General features: G+C 59.8%; 1 protein-coding gene across 1 annotated transcript in view; it reads right to left on the bottom strand.

Moving 5' to 3' along the window:
* The window catches only part of PPP2R3B (protein phosphatase 2 regulatory subunit B''beta), a 51,947-nt gene extending 38,818 nt beyond the window's left edge, over positions 1 to 13,129 (bottom strand). The window contains exon 1 of the mRNA XM_008694333.2: positions 12,552 to 13,129. Within this exon, the coding sequence (XP_008692555.2) occupies positions 12,552 to 12,890 (339 nt within the window). The 5' untranslated portion in view covers positions 12,891 to 13,129. The remainder of the gene's footprint in view (positions 1 to 12,551) is intronic.
* Between the last annotated feature and the right edge of the window lie 858 nt (positions 13,130 to 13,987).

The raw sequence follows: 13,987 nt of genomic DNA, 5'->3' as shown, positions 1-13,987 counted from the left end.
ACAGCGCCTCACGAAACTCAGACGGAGTGGGAGCACAGAACGCGGCCGCTTCCAGGGCTGTGGGGAAAGCCTCCCTCTATTCACGAGGGTAAAGGCCCCGATGTTTCCGACTAAGGTTCAAGCCACCGGCCAACGCTAAGCCGTCTCTGCGCTCCTCCGTGCTAGAGAGAGCCACTGGATCACAGGCCCCCACCCTCCAGTTTCCTGACTGCGGTTCTGCCACTAAACCTCAGAAAGGAAAGCTGGAGCTTCCTTTTACGGAAGGCTTCCCCGACACACTGCAGGCAGCACACGGGACACCTGGCTCTCTACAGCCAGGACACAGCCGTACCAGGAGGGATGCGCACAGGTGTGGACCCCAGGAGTACCAGCAACCCCCCATCCGTTCTAGGAAGGATGCGCACAGGTGGGGACCCTGGGAGTACCAATGCCCCCCCCCATTCCAGGAGGGACACATGCAGGTGGGGACCATGAAAGTATTAGCAGCAGCCCCCCCATCCATTCTGAGAGGGACGCATGCAGGTGGGGATCCCGGGACTACCAGCAGCCCCCCCATTCATTCTGGGAGAGATGCATGCAGGTGGGGACCGTGAAAGTATTAGCAGCACCCCCCCCATCCATTCTGGGAGGGATGCACACAGGCGTGGACCCCAGGAGTACAAGCAGCAGCCCCCCCATCTGTACCGGGAAGGACGCGCACAGGTGGGGATCCCGGGAGTACAAGCGGTCCCCCCCCATCTGTTCCGGGAAGGACACACGCAGGTGGGGACCGTGAAAGTATTAGCAGCAGCCCCCCATCCATTCTGGATGCACACAGGTGCGCACCCCAGGAGTACAAGCAGCAGCCCCCCCAACTGTACCAGGAGGGACGCGCACGCGTGGGGATCCTGGGAGTAGAAGCAGCCCCCCCAACTGTTCCGGGAGGGGATCCGTTTCGGAAGGGGATCCGTTCCAGGAGGGACGCGCGCAGGTGGGGACCCTGAGGGAACCAGCAGCCCCTCCTCCCCCAATCCCCCAATCCGACCTCAGCAGGGGCCACAGGTGAGCCGCACACTAGACACACCCCGCAAGCCCGCCCCACCTGGACCTGCTGGAAGGCCTTGAGCCTCTTCTTAAAGCGGGAGGGCAGCACGAAGTCACAGCCACGGGCCAGGGAGGCCAGCTCCTGCCTCAGATCGGGGTCCTGGCGCAGCGACAGCTCCCTGAGCCGCATGTCAGCTCGCATGGGCCGCCGGGGGCCAGGCCAGGCGTTGCGCTCTCGCTCTCGGGGCTGGGCCGGGCCGGGGCCGGCGGGCTCAGGGCGGCAGCTGCGCGCAGGACAGTCTGGGCGGCCGGGCTCAGCGCACTCCATGCGTGGCCGGCCGGGCGCTCTGGGGGCCGGCCCTGGGCCGCGCGCATTCCACAGGCTGAGGAGGGCACATGGCTGCAGGGTGGGGGAGGCGGCCGTGTGCCGCTCCTCCCCGCGGGCCCCTGGCTGTGCAGGAGGGAGCCACTGCAGCCGGAGCTGTTGTGGCCGGGCTGCCAGTGGCAGTCCTGGACGCAGCTCCCCGCACGGTGACCCTGTCTGGTGGCTCAGACCAGCGGGACGAGTGCGTAAACAGGTCCGGGAGGAGACATCTGGGGACAGCGCCTCTAGTTCTGGGGGTGGGGGTGGGGGCGACAGAGGCGCTCTCCAGAGAAGTGAAGTGATCTGGGAGCAGAGGCGGGGAGGGAGGAGAGGAGGCGCTCTGCACAGACGTGAGGTCTGTGCGGACACAAGAGAACTTGTTACAGCGCTCGCCCCACATCTCTGAAGGTCCCCGAGAGCCCAGACGCAGCCAAAGCAGCTGCCTGCGCCCTGAAATCATGCCAGAAACAAAGGGGTCTGTCCACACCGGCCTCCCTGTCTGCACGTCAGACTGGAGAGCACAAAGCACCGAGGGTCCGCTGACGCTTTCTCTTCACAATCGGGGGTGTGGGGAGCATACAGGATTTCAGAGCTTTCCTGCCGTGCTGCGCGAGGTAGATAAGGTGGGACAGCACGTAGATTTCGTGGAACAGAGACCACGCAGCTCAGATAACACAGAACGTAAGCAGACGGGGTAAACGTCTCCGGTAAAGTGGGTAACGTACAACGTCAGCTACGTATTGCGGGCTCGGGGCGGCAGCCGCAGAAAGTCACCCAGACCGTCGAGCAAGTAGCACAGAACACAAGGTACATACTACGGGATGTCACACGGGGAAGGAAGGCAGGCAGGCAGACGTCCTGGAGGTAACACAGCAGAACGCAAGCGTGTGCAGACGCTGTCGAGTGCGTGCTCCGTGACTGCCGTGTAGGTGACATGCTCCGTGACTGCCGTGTAGGTGACGTGCACATGACTGCCGTGTAGGTGACGTGCTCCGTGACTGCCGTGTAGGTGACGTGCTCCGTGACTGCCGTGTAGGTGACGTGCTCCGTGACTGCCGTGTAGGTGACGTGCTCCGTGACTGCCGTGTAGGTGACGTGCTCCGTGACTGCCGTGTACCGTGTAGGTGACGTGTTCCGTGACTGCCGTGTAAGTGACGTGCTCCGTGACTGCCGTGTAGGTGACGTGCTCCGTGACTGCCGTGTAGGTGACGTGCTCTGTGACTGCAGGGACTGGTCACACAGACCTACCGGGGTGAATCCAAGCAGAGGACTCGGAACTGGACCAAAGAAAGGCTACCACCCTGGACGCCTCCACCACCCTCGGCAGCAGGAAGGGAAGACGCGCTGAGGAAGCAGACCACACCTGTGCCCATCTGGGCTGCGGCAGGCATGAAGCCAAGGCACAGAGGTCCTGCGATGTGAGCCCCACATGGTTTCAGGAAGCGTAACCCAGAAGGGATGCAGATATTAACACACACGCAGCAGAAGAGCAGACCTCAGTGCCCCGCCATCACCCCCCACGGAACCGTCCACCTACAGGACGTGAGACAGGGCCACGAAGACGGTGGGCGTACAGGGATCCCTCCCCACCCCCACCCCAGAAACAGACTTGTAGATGGACCTGGCACTGGAGCGTGATGCTTTGTTCTGGGTAGTAAGGGCACCAGAACAGCCAAGCAAGGACACCGGCACAGCCCCGGGCGGGGACACCCGCACGACCCAGGGCGAGCACACCGGCACAGCCCCGGGCGGGGACACCCGCACAACTCAGAGCGAGGACAGCGGCACAGCCCAGGGTGAGGACACGTGCACAGCCCAGGGTGAGGACATGTGCACAGTCCCGGGCGGGGACACTGGCACAGCCCAGGGCGAGGACACGTGCACAGCCCCGGGCGGGGACACCCACACTGCCCCGCTCTGTCCCAGAGCGAGGACTTCCATGTACTGGGACAGAAGAAACACCAGAGTATCAGGTGAGTATATGTTTGGAACTAGCCAGCCTCGAGAAATCTGTCTGTGGACACCACTCCTCCTCGGGGGAAAGACGGCCCTGTGTTTGTGACAACACGTGTGGGACACGACCTGGGCAGACACAGTCCTGAATCTGCTTGCCCTGATGCCCCACGGCCCCCAGCCCTGCGTGGGCACCCACGCTGCTCTTGCAGATGTGGAAGGATCACGTGGGCCTGCTCTCCTCCCCAATCCACGTGCACCTCACTCCAGAAGATGAAGGGGCTTTTTCCTGTCCTTGCCTCTCCCTGCCGTCCTCCCCAAGCACTCCTGTCTCCCCTCCTTCCACTGAGGTTCATCGGGGACCCACCACCTGCCGGCCACAGCAGCCACGGGCGCAGAGTTCACAGGCAGGGTGCGGTCCAAGCACACGGCATATTCAGTGCTAGTTTCAAAAACCACACTCAGAAACACAGCAGTCCCGAAAACACACAGACAAGACCCCTGAGCAGCACGAAGCAGCGTTAGGCTGCAGGACACGCCCCTTTCTGAACCAGGTCCCACCCGGCGCTGGAAAGGCCTTTCCTTCCCAGACCCGCTGGAGCTGGGCCCCCAAGAAACTGCAGGACTGCAGGGACACCTCGTCAGCCTACACGTGGCACACGGCCTCCCAGCAGGAGGACGCAGCATGTCTTCCCCACTCCAGCGACAAAGACACGCGAAAAATCACGGGAGTGGTCCCAAAGCAGCGACCCCAAGCACACCGCACCCGCCTTCCCCTCCATAATGGGCTTCACTTTTGCTTTTTTTTAAAAAGCAGTTTCAGGTTTACAGAATCATGGAGCAAAAAATACAGGGTTCCCACGACCTCCCCAAGCACCACCCCTTCCCAGTTCCCCCGATTACGGACATCTGGCGCTGGGCGGAGCATTTGTAACAAGCGGCGAGCTACAATGTTATTCACGAGACTCCAGCGAATGCATTCGAGCTCACCCTGGTGCTGCTGAGCACCTGTGGGCTTGGACACGTCGACACGGACAGGACTCCAGAGGCCAGCACAGGACCGTGCACAGCAGGGTGGCCGCCCCAGGTCCCCTGGGCCCACCTGGCCCCACCCCACCAGCACTGGCCCTTCCATGGGCTCCCTACTTCTGCCTTTGGCACCGGTCACCTGGTTGGGGCCGCGCGGGAGGCAGCCTTCCAGGAGGGCTCAGTGTTCATTCCACACCATCTCTCTAAGCACCCCTCCCCGTTCCTGCTTTAATTCCCATTCAGGGGCATGGCCTCTCAATTCCTTCTCTTCTGCTTCCTTCCTGTCTCTTCCCCATTTCCTGAATGTCCTGTAGGATTCATGGGTCTGCCATCGACCCCTTCTAAGGTGTCCAGACAGACCAGGGCAGTGTGTGCCAGTCACCAGGTTACCAGAAAGCAGGGTGCTGAGTGAGGCCATGAGACTGAGGTTCCGCAGGTCCATTCAGACCCAGACGCCACTCGGAGGAACGCCCCCCAGACACCAGGCGCCTGGGACGACCAGATCCAGGAGCCACGCAGGGATGAGCTGGGGCCACAGGGCGCCCCCAGCCCACTTCTCAGATACAAGCACAGGCTGCTTGCAGCGTGGGGTTCCTGCAACCACAGGCCACAGCTGCTGTTTCCTCCGCTCCCCTCCTTCCCTACACGCCTTTGGGAAGAGACAGTCTTTGTGTTGCTAGAACAAATGGGCTTCCCCTCTGCAGCATGACTCTGCAGCCTGTCCCACAAGGAGAGAACGTTAGGTCCCACTCTCAGGTCTGGGCTTGTGTGCAAGCCACACAGACAGGAGGGAGTGTGTGCACGGCATGGGGGAGCCCCTCCCTGCTCCTAAACGCTCCTGCTGTGCACACGCGGGGCTGGCAGGGTAGAGACCACGCAGGGCACACACCTGTGCCCCTGAGCACAGACGCAGAAGAACTGCCCCAGCGAGCCGGCCCAAAGGGCCCACCCCAGATCTGTGAGCTCAGCCAGGCTGTGTAGTTCCTAAGTCTGGGGCGGTTTGTTCACACAGCAACCCCACGCAACAGTGACGTGGCCAGAGCGCAGGAGGCCGGGGGCAAAGCGGAGGAAACCGTCCATCTGGTTCGGCACCTGCTCGTGCTGTCACCAGGTCATCTAAAGCTGCACCACTGAAACTCGGTTCTCCGGTTTTTCTGTTTCAAATGTGCGCAGTGACGAAAGGACACACGTTCCGACAACCATAACACAGAGAGCTGCGTAAAACGTGGCACGGACCTGACTGGTTCACGTAAGATGTTGCTACACACCGGAAATGTTACTCCAAAGAGAAGAAAGCTTTTACTCCTTTGTCCACTTGTACATATATTTTGGGGAAAGATCAGTAGCTCTTCAAACTTTCAAAGGTATATTTGTAAGACAGAGAGCAAACCAGGGAGAGGAGGAGGGAGGGGAGGAGGGAGGGGAAGAAGGAGGGGAGGAGGGAGGAAGCAGTGTCCCCGTCTGAGTAAACTTTACAAGTGTTTTCCCCCAAGATCAACTTTGACCCTTGTGAGAGCTATGGTGCCATTTACAAGTGAGGAAACCAAGGCGCGGAGCTGGAGTGCCCTGGTCACACGGCCAGCAGGGGATGGCATGGGCCTGGGACCCTAGGCTGGGATGACCGTCAGAGGTCAGTTCCCAAACAGAGAACATCTACCCACTGCAGGAGGTACTCTGGAAGCCACACGACGTGGAAACGTTCGGAAAGAAAGTCACCCAGCACTTGCAGAGAAACCCGTCCCTGAGTGCTTCCACTGTGGTAAAGCAGCCTAGGTCCGTTGGCCACGGGCCAGTCTGCAGATATGTTCATGAGACGTGGACAGGGCCCACTGCCACGGGGGCAAGAGCGGGCAAGAACTCCCTGGGAGAAAGCGTATGCACAGCTCTGACCGCGGGCGCCCGGACGTGGCAGCTCGGAGACCTGTGTAAAGGGGGCTGTATCGGGGACGCTGCGCAGGTGGGAGGGGAAAGAAGCCTGGCTGTAAATGCATCTCCTGCCCCCGCCCTCCCATCCTCTCTTCCCCCCGCGGAACACACACACAGAAAGAGGCGGCCAGGCCACACGCTCTAGAACAAAGGACAACACTATCCTAGCAGCAGGGACGGTTCTGCCTCCTGGTGCTGTTCTGCCCACAGTGCCTTCTCCTTGCACCGATGAGCTGTTGAAGGTCCCGAATTTATCTTCCGATGCTGGTTTCTAACTGGCACTGAGTCGAGAGACTGTGGGCTGTGGGACAGCAAGGTCCTGACCCCAGTTCGGACCTGCTCTGTCATGTACACTTGGAACATCTCTCTCAAACACAAAGGGGACACTTCTGCTTGCAGGTGAGATGGACGGACAGACAGCAGCCTTACGGACGGCCTGAGGTTGACACAGCATGTTAGAAAGAGACGGGACCAATCGCACTCGGTCTGACAGACATCCCAGAAAGGCGGAACATTCCACAGTTCATTCTGCGAGGCCATCGCGACCCGGGCAGCAAAGCCAGAGCCATCGCCACAGAAACCGCACCCCGATATCCCCCCGACACAGACACGCAGATCTTCCCAAAACGCAGACGCAGAACCCAGCAACGTACGAAACAGATCATTAACTAGGATCACAGGGACTTCATCCAAGGAAGCAAGGTTGGTCTGACACCCAAACATCGCTCACGCCGCATCACTAATCACGGCATCACCAAGAACGTGCCTACATCCCACACCCATTCCTGTTAGAAATTCCCAACGAGCTGCCAGGAATACAAGCTGACCTCCTCAGCCTGGTATAGGGCATCTCTGAAAGAACCTGAAACGAACGCCACCCGTGACCAGGCCTGGATGCCTTCCTCCTAAGAGGGGCTGGAGCGAGGATGCTCACCATTGCCGCTCCCCGTGACAAGGGCCCGCAGACCCCAGCCAGAGCAATCAGGCAAGAAAAGGAAATCAAGGGCATGTGGACCGCCAGGGAAGACGTGGACGGTTTTCCTCCACAGACAATATGACCCTGTGCACACGTGACCCTAAGGCACCTCTCGTTGACTAATAAGTGAGGTCGGCAAGGTCACGATGGAACATCAGTAGTGTGTCTTACACCAGCAGGGACGATTCAGAGACGTGGTTAAGACAACAAAGACACAAACACATCAGAAGGCACCCAGGCAGGAATTCCTCCTACAAGAGGGGGAAGGCCTAGGCCCCAAAGGAGAACCCCTGCTCAGCCCGTAACACAGCATGTCCACAAGTAAGACGTCTTCACGGCCGTGGACTCGAGAGCCCAGGATTGCTACGACAGCAATTCTCCCCAAGTGACCCATACATCAACACAGTCCCTACAAAACCTCGTCAGCCTGCTAGTGGGACAACTGACAAGAGACCTCAAAAGAACCCTATGAAGCACAAAGGACCCAGAAAAGCTACGACAACGTTGCCAAAAGTTGGTGGGCTGATTCCCTGCTTACTAGAAGGGACAGTCACGCACGCAACGAGATGCGGAGACACGCAGGGACGTTTGCATGCGTGCACCTAACAGAGTCCAAAACACGTGCAGGCATCCATGCCCACGGTTTGTCAGCAAAGGTGCCGACATGATTCGAGGCAACGAGGACGGTGTTTTCACAAAATGCTCCTGTAGCAGCTGGGTAGTCAGAAAAAAAAACGAACCCAGAAACTTGCAGACGACCACACATAAAACCTGAAACGGATCATAAACCTATGAATAAAAGCAAAGTTTATAAACCGTCTAGAAGAAACAGGAGAAAATCTTTTTGACCTTGAGACTGGCCAAGGTTGTTTAGCTCATGGTACGTCCTTCTAGGGATACAACGAAAATAAGTGATAAGTTCAACTTTGTCAAAACGTGAAACTTTTCTGCTTCAAATGACACCAGCAAGAAGGGAAAAGACGTCTCAGAGCAGCAGCAGATCTCCCAAATGCAGGAGTTGAGAAGTCACAGAGCAGGAGTTGAGATCTCCCAAATGCAGGAGCTGAGATGTCACAGAGGAAGAGTTGAGAAGTCACAGAGGAGGAGTTGAGAAGTCACAGGGCAGGAGCTGAGAAGTCACAGGGCAGGAGCTGAGAAGTCACAGGGCAGGAGCTGAGAAGTCATAGGGCAGGAGTTGAGAAGTCACAGAGCAGGGGCGCCTGGGTGGCTCAGTCGTTAAGCGTCTGCCTTCGACTCAGGGTGTGATCCCGGCGTTCTGGGATCGAGCCCCACATCAGGCTCCTCCGCTGGGAGCCTGCTTCTTCCTCTCCCACTCCCCCTGCTTGTGTTCCCTCTCTCGCTGGCTGTCTCTATCTCTGTCAAATAAATAAATAAAATCTTTAAAAATAAAAAATAAAAATAAATTTAAAAAAAAGAAGTCACAGAGCAGGAGTTGAGAAGTCACAGAGGAGGAATTGAAAAGTCACAAGGAGGAGCTGAGAAGTCACAGAGGACGAGCTAAGAAGTCACAGGGCAGGAGCTGAGAAGTCACAGGGCAGGAGTTGAGAAGTCTCAGAGCAGGAGCTGAGAAGTCACAGAGCAGGAGCTGAGAAGTCACAGAGGACGAGCTGAGAAGTCACAGGGCAGGAGCTGAGAAGTCACAGGGCAGGAGTTGAGAAGTCAGAGAGCAGGAGTTGAGAAGTCACAGAGCAGGAGCTGAGAAGTCTCAGAGCAGGAGCTGAGAAGTCACAGGGCAGGACCTAAGAAGTAACAGAGGAGGAGCTGAGAAGTCACAGAGCAGGAGTTGAGAAGTCTCAGAGGAGGAGCTGAGAAGTCACAGAGCAGGAGTTGAGAAGTCTCAGAGCAGGAGTTGAGAAGTCTCAGAGCAGGAGTTGAGAAGTCACAGGGCGGGAGCTGAGAAGTCTCAGAGCAGGAGCTGAGAAGTCACAGAGGAGGAGCTGAGAAGTCACAGGGCAGGAGTTGAGAAGTCTCAGGGCAGGAGCTGAGAAGTCACAGGGAAAGGAGTAGGGAGGAGGCCCCGGTGAGGGTCTGAACCAGCCGCTGGGCAAGGTTACTGGGATACTGACCACTGGGGGAAGGAGTGGGAAGGAGGCCCCGGTGAGAGTCTGAACCAGCTGCTGGACAAGGTTACTGGGATACTGACCACTGCGGGGGAAGGAGTGGGAAGGAGGTCCCAGAGAGAGTCTGAACCAGCTGCTGGACAAGGTTACTGGGATACTGACCACTGGGCGAAGGAGTGGGAAGGAGGTCCCGGTGAGAGTCTGAACCAGCTGCTGGACAAGGTTACTGGGATACTGACCGCTGTGGGGGAAGGAGTGGGAAGGAGGCCCCGGTGAGAGTCTGAACCAGCTGCTGGACAAGGTTACTCGGATACTCACCACTGCGGGGGAAGGAGTAGGAAGGAGGTCCCAGAGAGAGTCTGAACTAGCTGCTGGACAAGGTTACTGGGATACTGACCGCTGCGGGAGAAGGAGTAGGAGGGGGTCCCGGAGAGAGTCTGAACCAGCCGCTGGGCGAGGTGAGACCTGAGCTAAGAACCTGTCCGTCATTAAAGCATGGCTTGTGTCCTGTACATCTGAAAGTGGGGTCCATGGGGGCAGGGGACCAGTCCTCTCCTGGGCGACCTCACTGGGTAGGAAGTATGTGCACAGACAGGGCATGCAGGCTAAGCTCTGATTCCCCTCTGAAGAACTTCCTTAGAAGCACATTTAGGGTTTTGCCTGGTTGGGATCGTGGGTGACAGACCCACGAAGCCCCTGCCGTTCAGCACCCAGCCCTCCCTCCGTGGAGACGGGAAGGAGACATTCTGAGTGCCCGTTGCGTGTAATGTGTTTGCCAAGCGCATCACACCTTGGGTGCGTGGCGAACATCCGTGGGGCAGGTCACGTAACACGGCAATCAGGCTCTCACTGTGTGCGGACGTCTGTGCCTCCTCTCCTCTTAGCTGGGGACGTACACGGAGTAGGGGTGAAAAGGAGCTGCCCGCGGCTCGCAGTCAGCCCTGACGTGTCTCTACACTGGAGAAAAGATGTTTTATCTGTGAGACCTCGTCCTTGGACCCAGGAGCCTCACCGGTCCGCCCCCTGCCAGTGTGTGCCTGGGAATCGGGTCCTGGTGAACGGTGTCCGACGCAATGCGTGGATGGGGAGCACAGGAATGAGCCCCTCGCATCTGGTCCCCGTGAAGACACGGGTCCTCTCGGGCAATTCACGTCTCAAAATCCAACCGAAATGGTTAAGTTCCAAACACATGAAGACGTGTTTAAAGCAATGTCTCGTCCCAGACAAGAAGCATCACTACTTTGTGAAAACTCTTGGGGGGGGGGGGGCGGGAGAGGAGGGAAGAAAAGCATTCTGCTGTTCCTCAAAAGTGCTGGCCGTGGAAACTGCAAACCAGAGGGGGTCTGTGATTTCACCTGCATCTGGCAGCAACTCCCGCCGACCCTTCCAGGACTCCGCCGGCATCCTGACCTTTCACGCCCTGCACCACTCACCCAGCCCAGGGCCCGTGGCTGCAGACACACGCTGGCGTGTCCCAGCGGCTGCACGCATCAGCACTGTGTGAATCTTTGTTTAGGGGAGGGAGAGAAGGGGCGGACGGAGAGGCAGAGTCCACACTGAGCGCGGAGCCTGACGCGGGGCTGATCTCACGACCCTGAGCCAAAACCAACAGTGGGATGGTCAACTGACTCAGCCTCCCAGGCGCCCCATGACCGCGAGAATTGTGGTCACACACCGTGCGCACAGCTTTCAGAAGCCCTAGCAGCCAGCCGTGCAAGCAGGCACAGCACCCTCAGCCCAGAGTGCTGCATCCCACCCAATCCCACAGGCACACGGCCACACCCCGACCCGGCCTGACAGCTGCCCAGACCACTGTGGCCTCTGGGCAAGACTGCACATCTGACCTCCACTCTGAACCTCCCTTCGCAGCACCCCCTGCCTTTTCCCCGCTAACTTCAGTGCCTTCCCCAAGTCCCAGTCTCCCTTCCTGCCGAATCTCTCTCCCAGTGGAGAGAAACGAGCTCCCCTGCTCTGAACACTTGAGGAACTTAACTCCCACGCGGGCACGCCTCTGTGCCTGCTTTACAGAAATACGTCCTTTTCAAGGCATCCACGTCACCCTCCCCATGCAGGGCTGACCTGCCAACATCTGCAGTCCCAAGACGGTTCACACGAGGTTACGGGGTCACAAAATACAAGAATTCACCTGCAAGTGGTGGCGAGCCTCCGTGTTTACAGCTCCCTGAATAAGACCTCGGCCGTCCCGGGGAGTAGGGATGCCATCTTGGGGAGGGAAACCACTGTCCCTCACAGGAACCCTTCTGAGCACTGGCCCTCCTCACATATCCCACGGCCTTGAGGAAACGAGTGATTCAGGCAAAACTCCCTCCAGCACTAAGGTTCTGGGTGCAGTGTGAAAGTGACGGAGCCAGAGCTCAAGGGTTGGTCCGGGAGCCCTGCAGGTGCAGACGAGCCTTCCTGTGGGGTTCCCTAGAGGGTCAAAACCGCGTGGTGTCTAGCGTGGCTTTTGGGTCTACTTCCCACCCTCCGTGGAGACTTACTTTCTGGGACATGTCATCGGGTCCGCTACGACAGGCCAGAAAACCACCCGTAATGAAGAGCCCAACGAGTTTTCTTGCAGAGGTTGTCCTCGCAATCTGCCCTTAGGGGCTGGTCCCTGCGGTTGGGAAGCTATCAAATGAGCGATACTACGAAACGGTTCGCGCTGTTTATGGGGCACTAGCACCAATGGAAACGTCTTCAATGTCACAAACGTGTTCCGATGGAATGTTAACATTTCCGGCTTCAGGAGTATTCCAGGTACACGGCAGGCACCAGCCACCGCTCTTCCCCTAACACCCGGAGCCAACATTTTGTGACTCTGAACGCACACAGGGTAATGTGCCAGAAACCAACCTCTTTTTCGGAGCACGGCTGTCTGACTGTAACTACTATGGACAATTCAAGAAGAAAACCAGACAAAGGAGGGAAAAAACCTCTGGAATTATTAAGAACCGAGAAGAAAGTGCGGAGAACTGAGCATGTAAAACCAAGACTCGAAAAGACCAGAAAGGAACTCTAACATTCGGGCTGGACAGATGACCAGCGTGGGACTCCGGCAATGACAAAACGTTTCAGCATGTGGGGCTTCGTTTGGGGTAAAACCCGCAAATGTGAGTGTTTTCACGTGTGACGCTCCCGCACCAGCGCCCCAGGTCACTCTGCGGCCCGAGTTAGCAGAAGCGAAGCATTAACTTACTACTCGCGTCCCTGTGGATCTACGAGACCCTCGCACGGGTGGCCCGGTCCGGGGACTAGTGGCGGCTCCCAGCGGGAGTGCGGTGGACGTGGGGGCCGGGCTGGGCGCCCCCAGACTATCGAACACCGAGGGCTTGCAGGCGGGGGCGGGGGCTGAGGCTGCTAGCGGGGGCCCGGGCTGCCTCGCGTCCCCACCGCCGCTCTCGGTCCTCCCGGGCGTCTTGATCCTCTGCAGACAGTCCTGGAGCATCGTCTGCGTGCTGGACTCGCTGAGCCAGCACAGGAACAGCTCGTCCACCTTCATCTTGAGGACCGGCTGTAGGACTTTGCCGGGAGGCATCTTCAAGGCGCGGACCCTCCTTCCCGAGGAGCCCCTTCCTCCTGCACGCCGGCCTGGCGCCAGGAACCCAAGTCTGGGCCGAACGGACTTGGGCGGAGCAGATGATGGTCGCCGGCGGGGGTCCCGGGCCCGGAGTCCAGGAATCTGGGGGTCACGGGCCCAGGGTCCCTAGGAGGCGGGGTTCGTGGGCCCGGAGCCCCGGGAGGTGTAGGGCCTGGAGCCCGGGTTCTGGGGAGGCGGGGTCGCGGACCGGAGTCCGGGTCCTGGGGTCCCGGGGAGGCGGGGTTCGCGGGCCCGGAGCTCGGGGTGCGGGGAGGTGGCTGGCCTGGAGGGAGCCCGGGTCCTGGGGTCCCGGGGAGGGAGGGGCGCGGGCCCGGAGCCCGGGGTGCGGGGAGGTGGCTGGCCTGGAGGGAGCCCGCTTCTTGGGTCCCCGGGAAGGCGGGGTTCGCGGACCTGGAGCCCGGGGTGAAGGGAGGTGGCTGGCCTGGAGGGAGCCCGGGTCCTGGGGTCCCGGGGAGGCGGGGTTCGCGGGCCCGGAGCCCGGCGTCCCGGGAGCAGGCGGTGGCCCGGCCCACCCCGGCGAGGGGGCGCGGGGCGCGGGTGCGGGCAGTGCCCGGCCCGCCGAAGGTCCGGGCTGCGGGCGGCGCCGGCGTCTCGCGGGCTGCGCGGACTCCCGGGCCCGGCGGAGACTGACAGACACGAGCGCCGCTAGGCCCGCGCCGCTCTGGGCAGCTTCAAAACCGGCGCGCCGGCCGTCTTCCCAAACAAGGTCGCCTACGTCGTGCGTCACCGTGACGCGTGGCGTCATCACGGCGGCCACGGGCTCCGCACGCCGGCACGCACACCTACCGGCTTCGGACGCAGCGGCCTGCGGGGTCCTTGGCCGGGGGGTGGGGGGTGGGGGAGGGAGGCCGTTTAGGGGCTGGGTGAGGAACGGGGTCGGAGGGGTGGCAGCCGCCCCACACGAGGTCTTCCTGCTTTTTGGCTTTTTAGGGGTGAGGCCCTAGCCTGCGAGGCGACCTGAGGGCCGGGGAGGTGGGAGCATGCGCCGTGCGTGCACGCTCACCGTGGGGCGGGGGGGGGGAAGAGGAGCCTGG

Source organism: Ursus maritimus, assembly GCF_017311325.1.
Source record: "Ursus maritimus isolate PB19 chromosome X unlocalized genomic scaffold, ASM1731132v1 scaffold_X1, whole genome shotgun sequence".
NCBI lineage: Eukaryota > Metazoa > Chordata > Mammalia > Carnivora > Ursidae > Ursus > Ursus maritimus.
The sequence above is the reverse complement of the archived record's forward strand: the minus strand, read 5'-3'. Positions and strand labels throughout refer to the sequence as shown.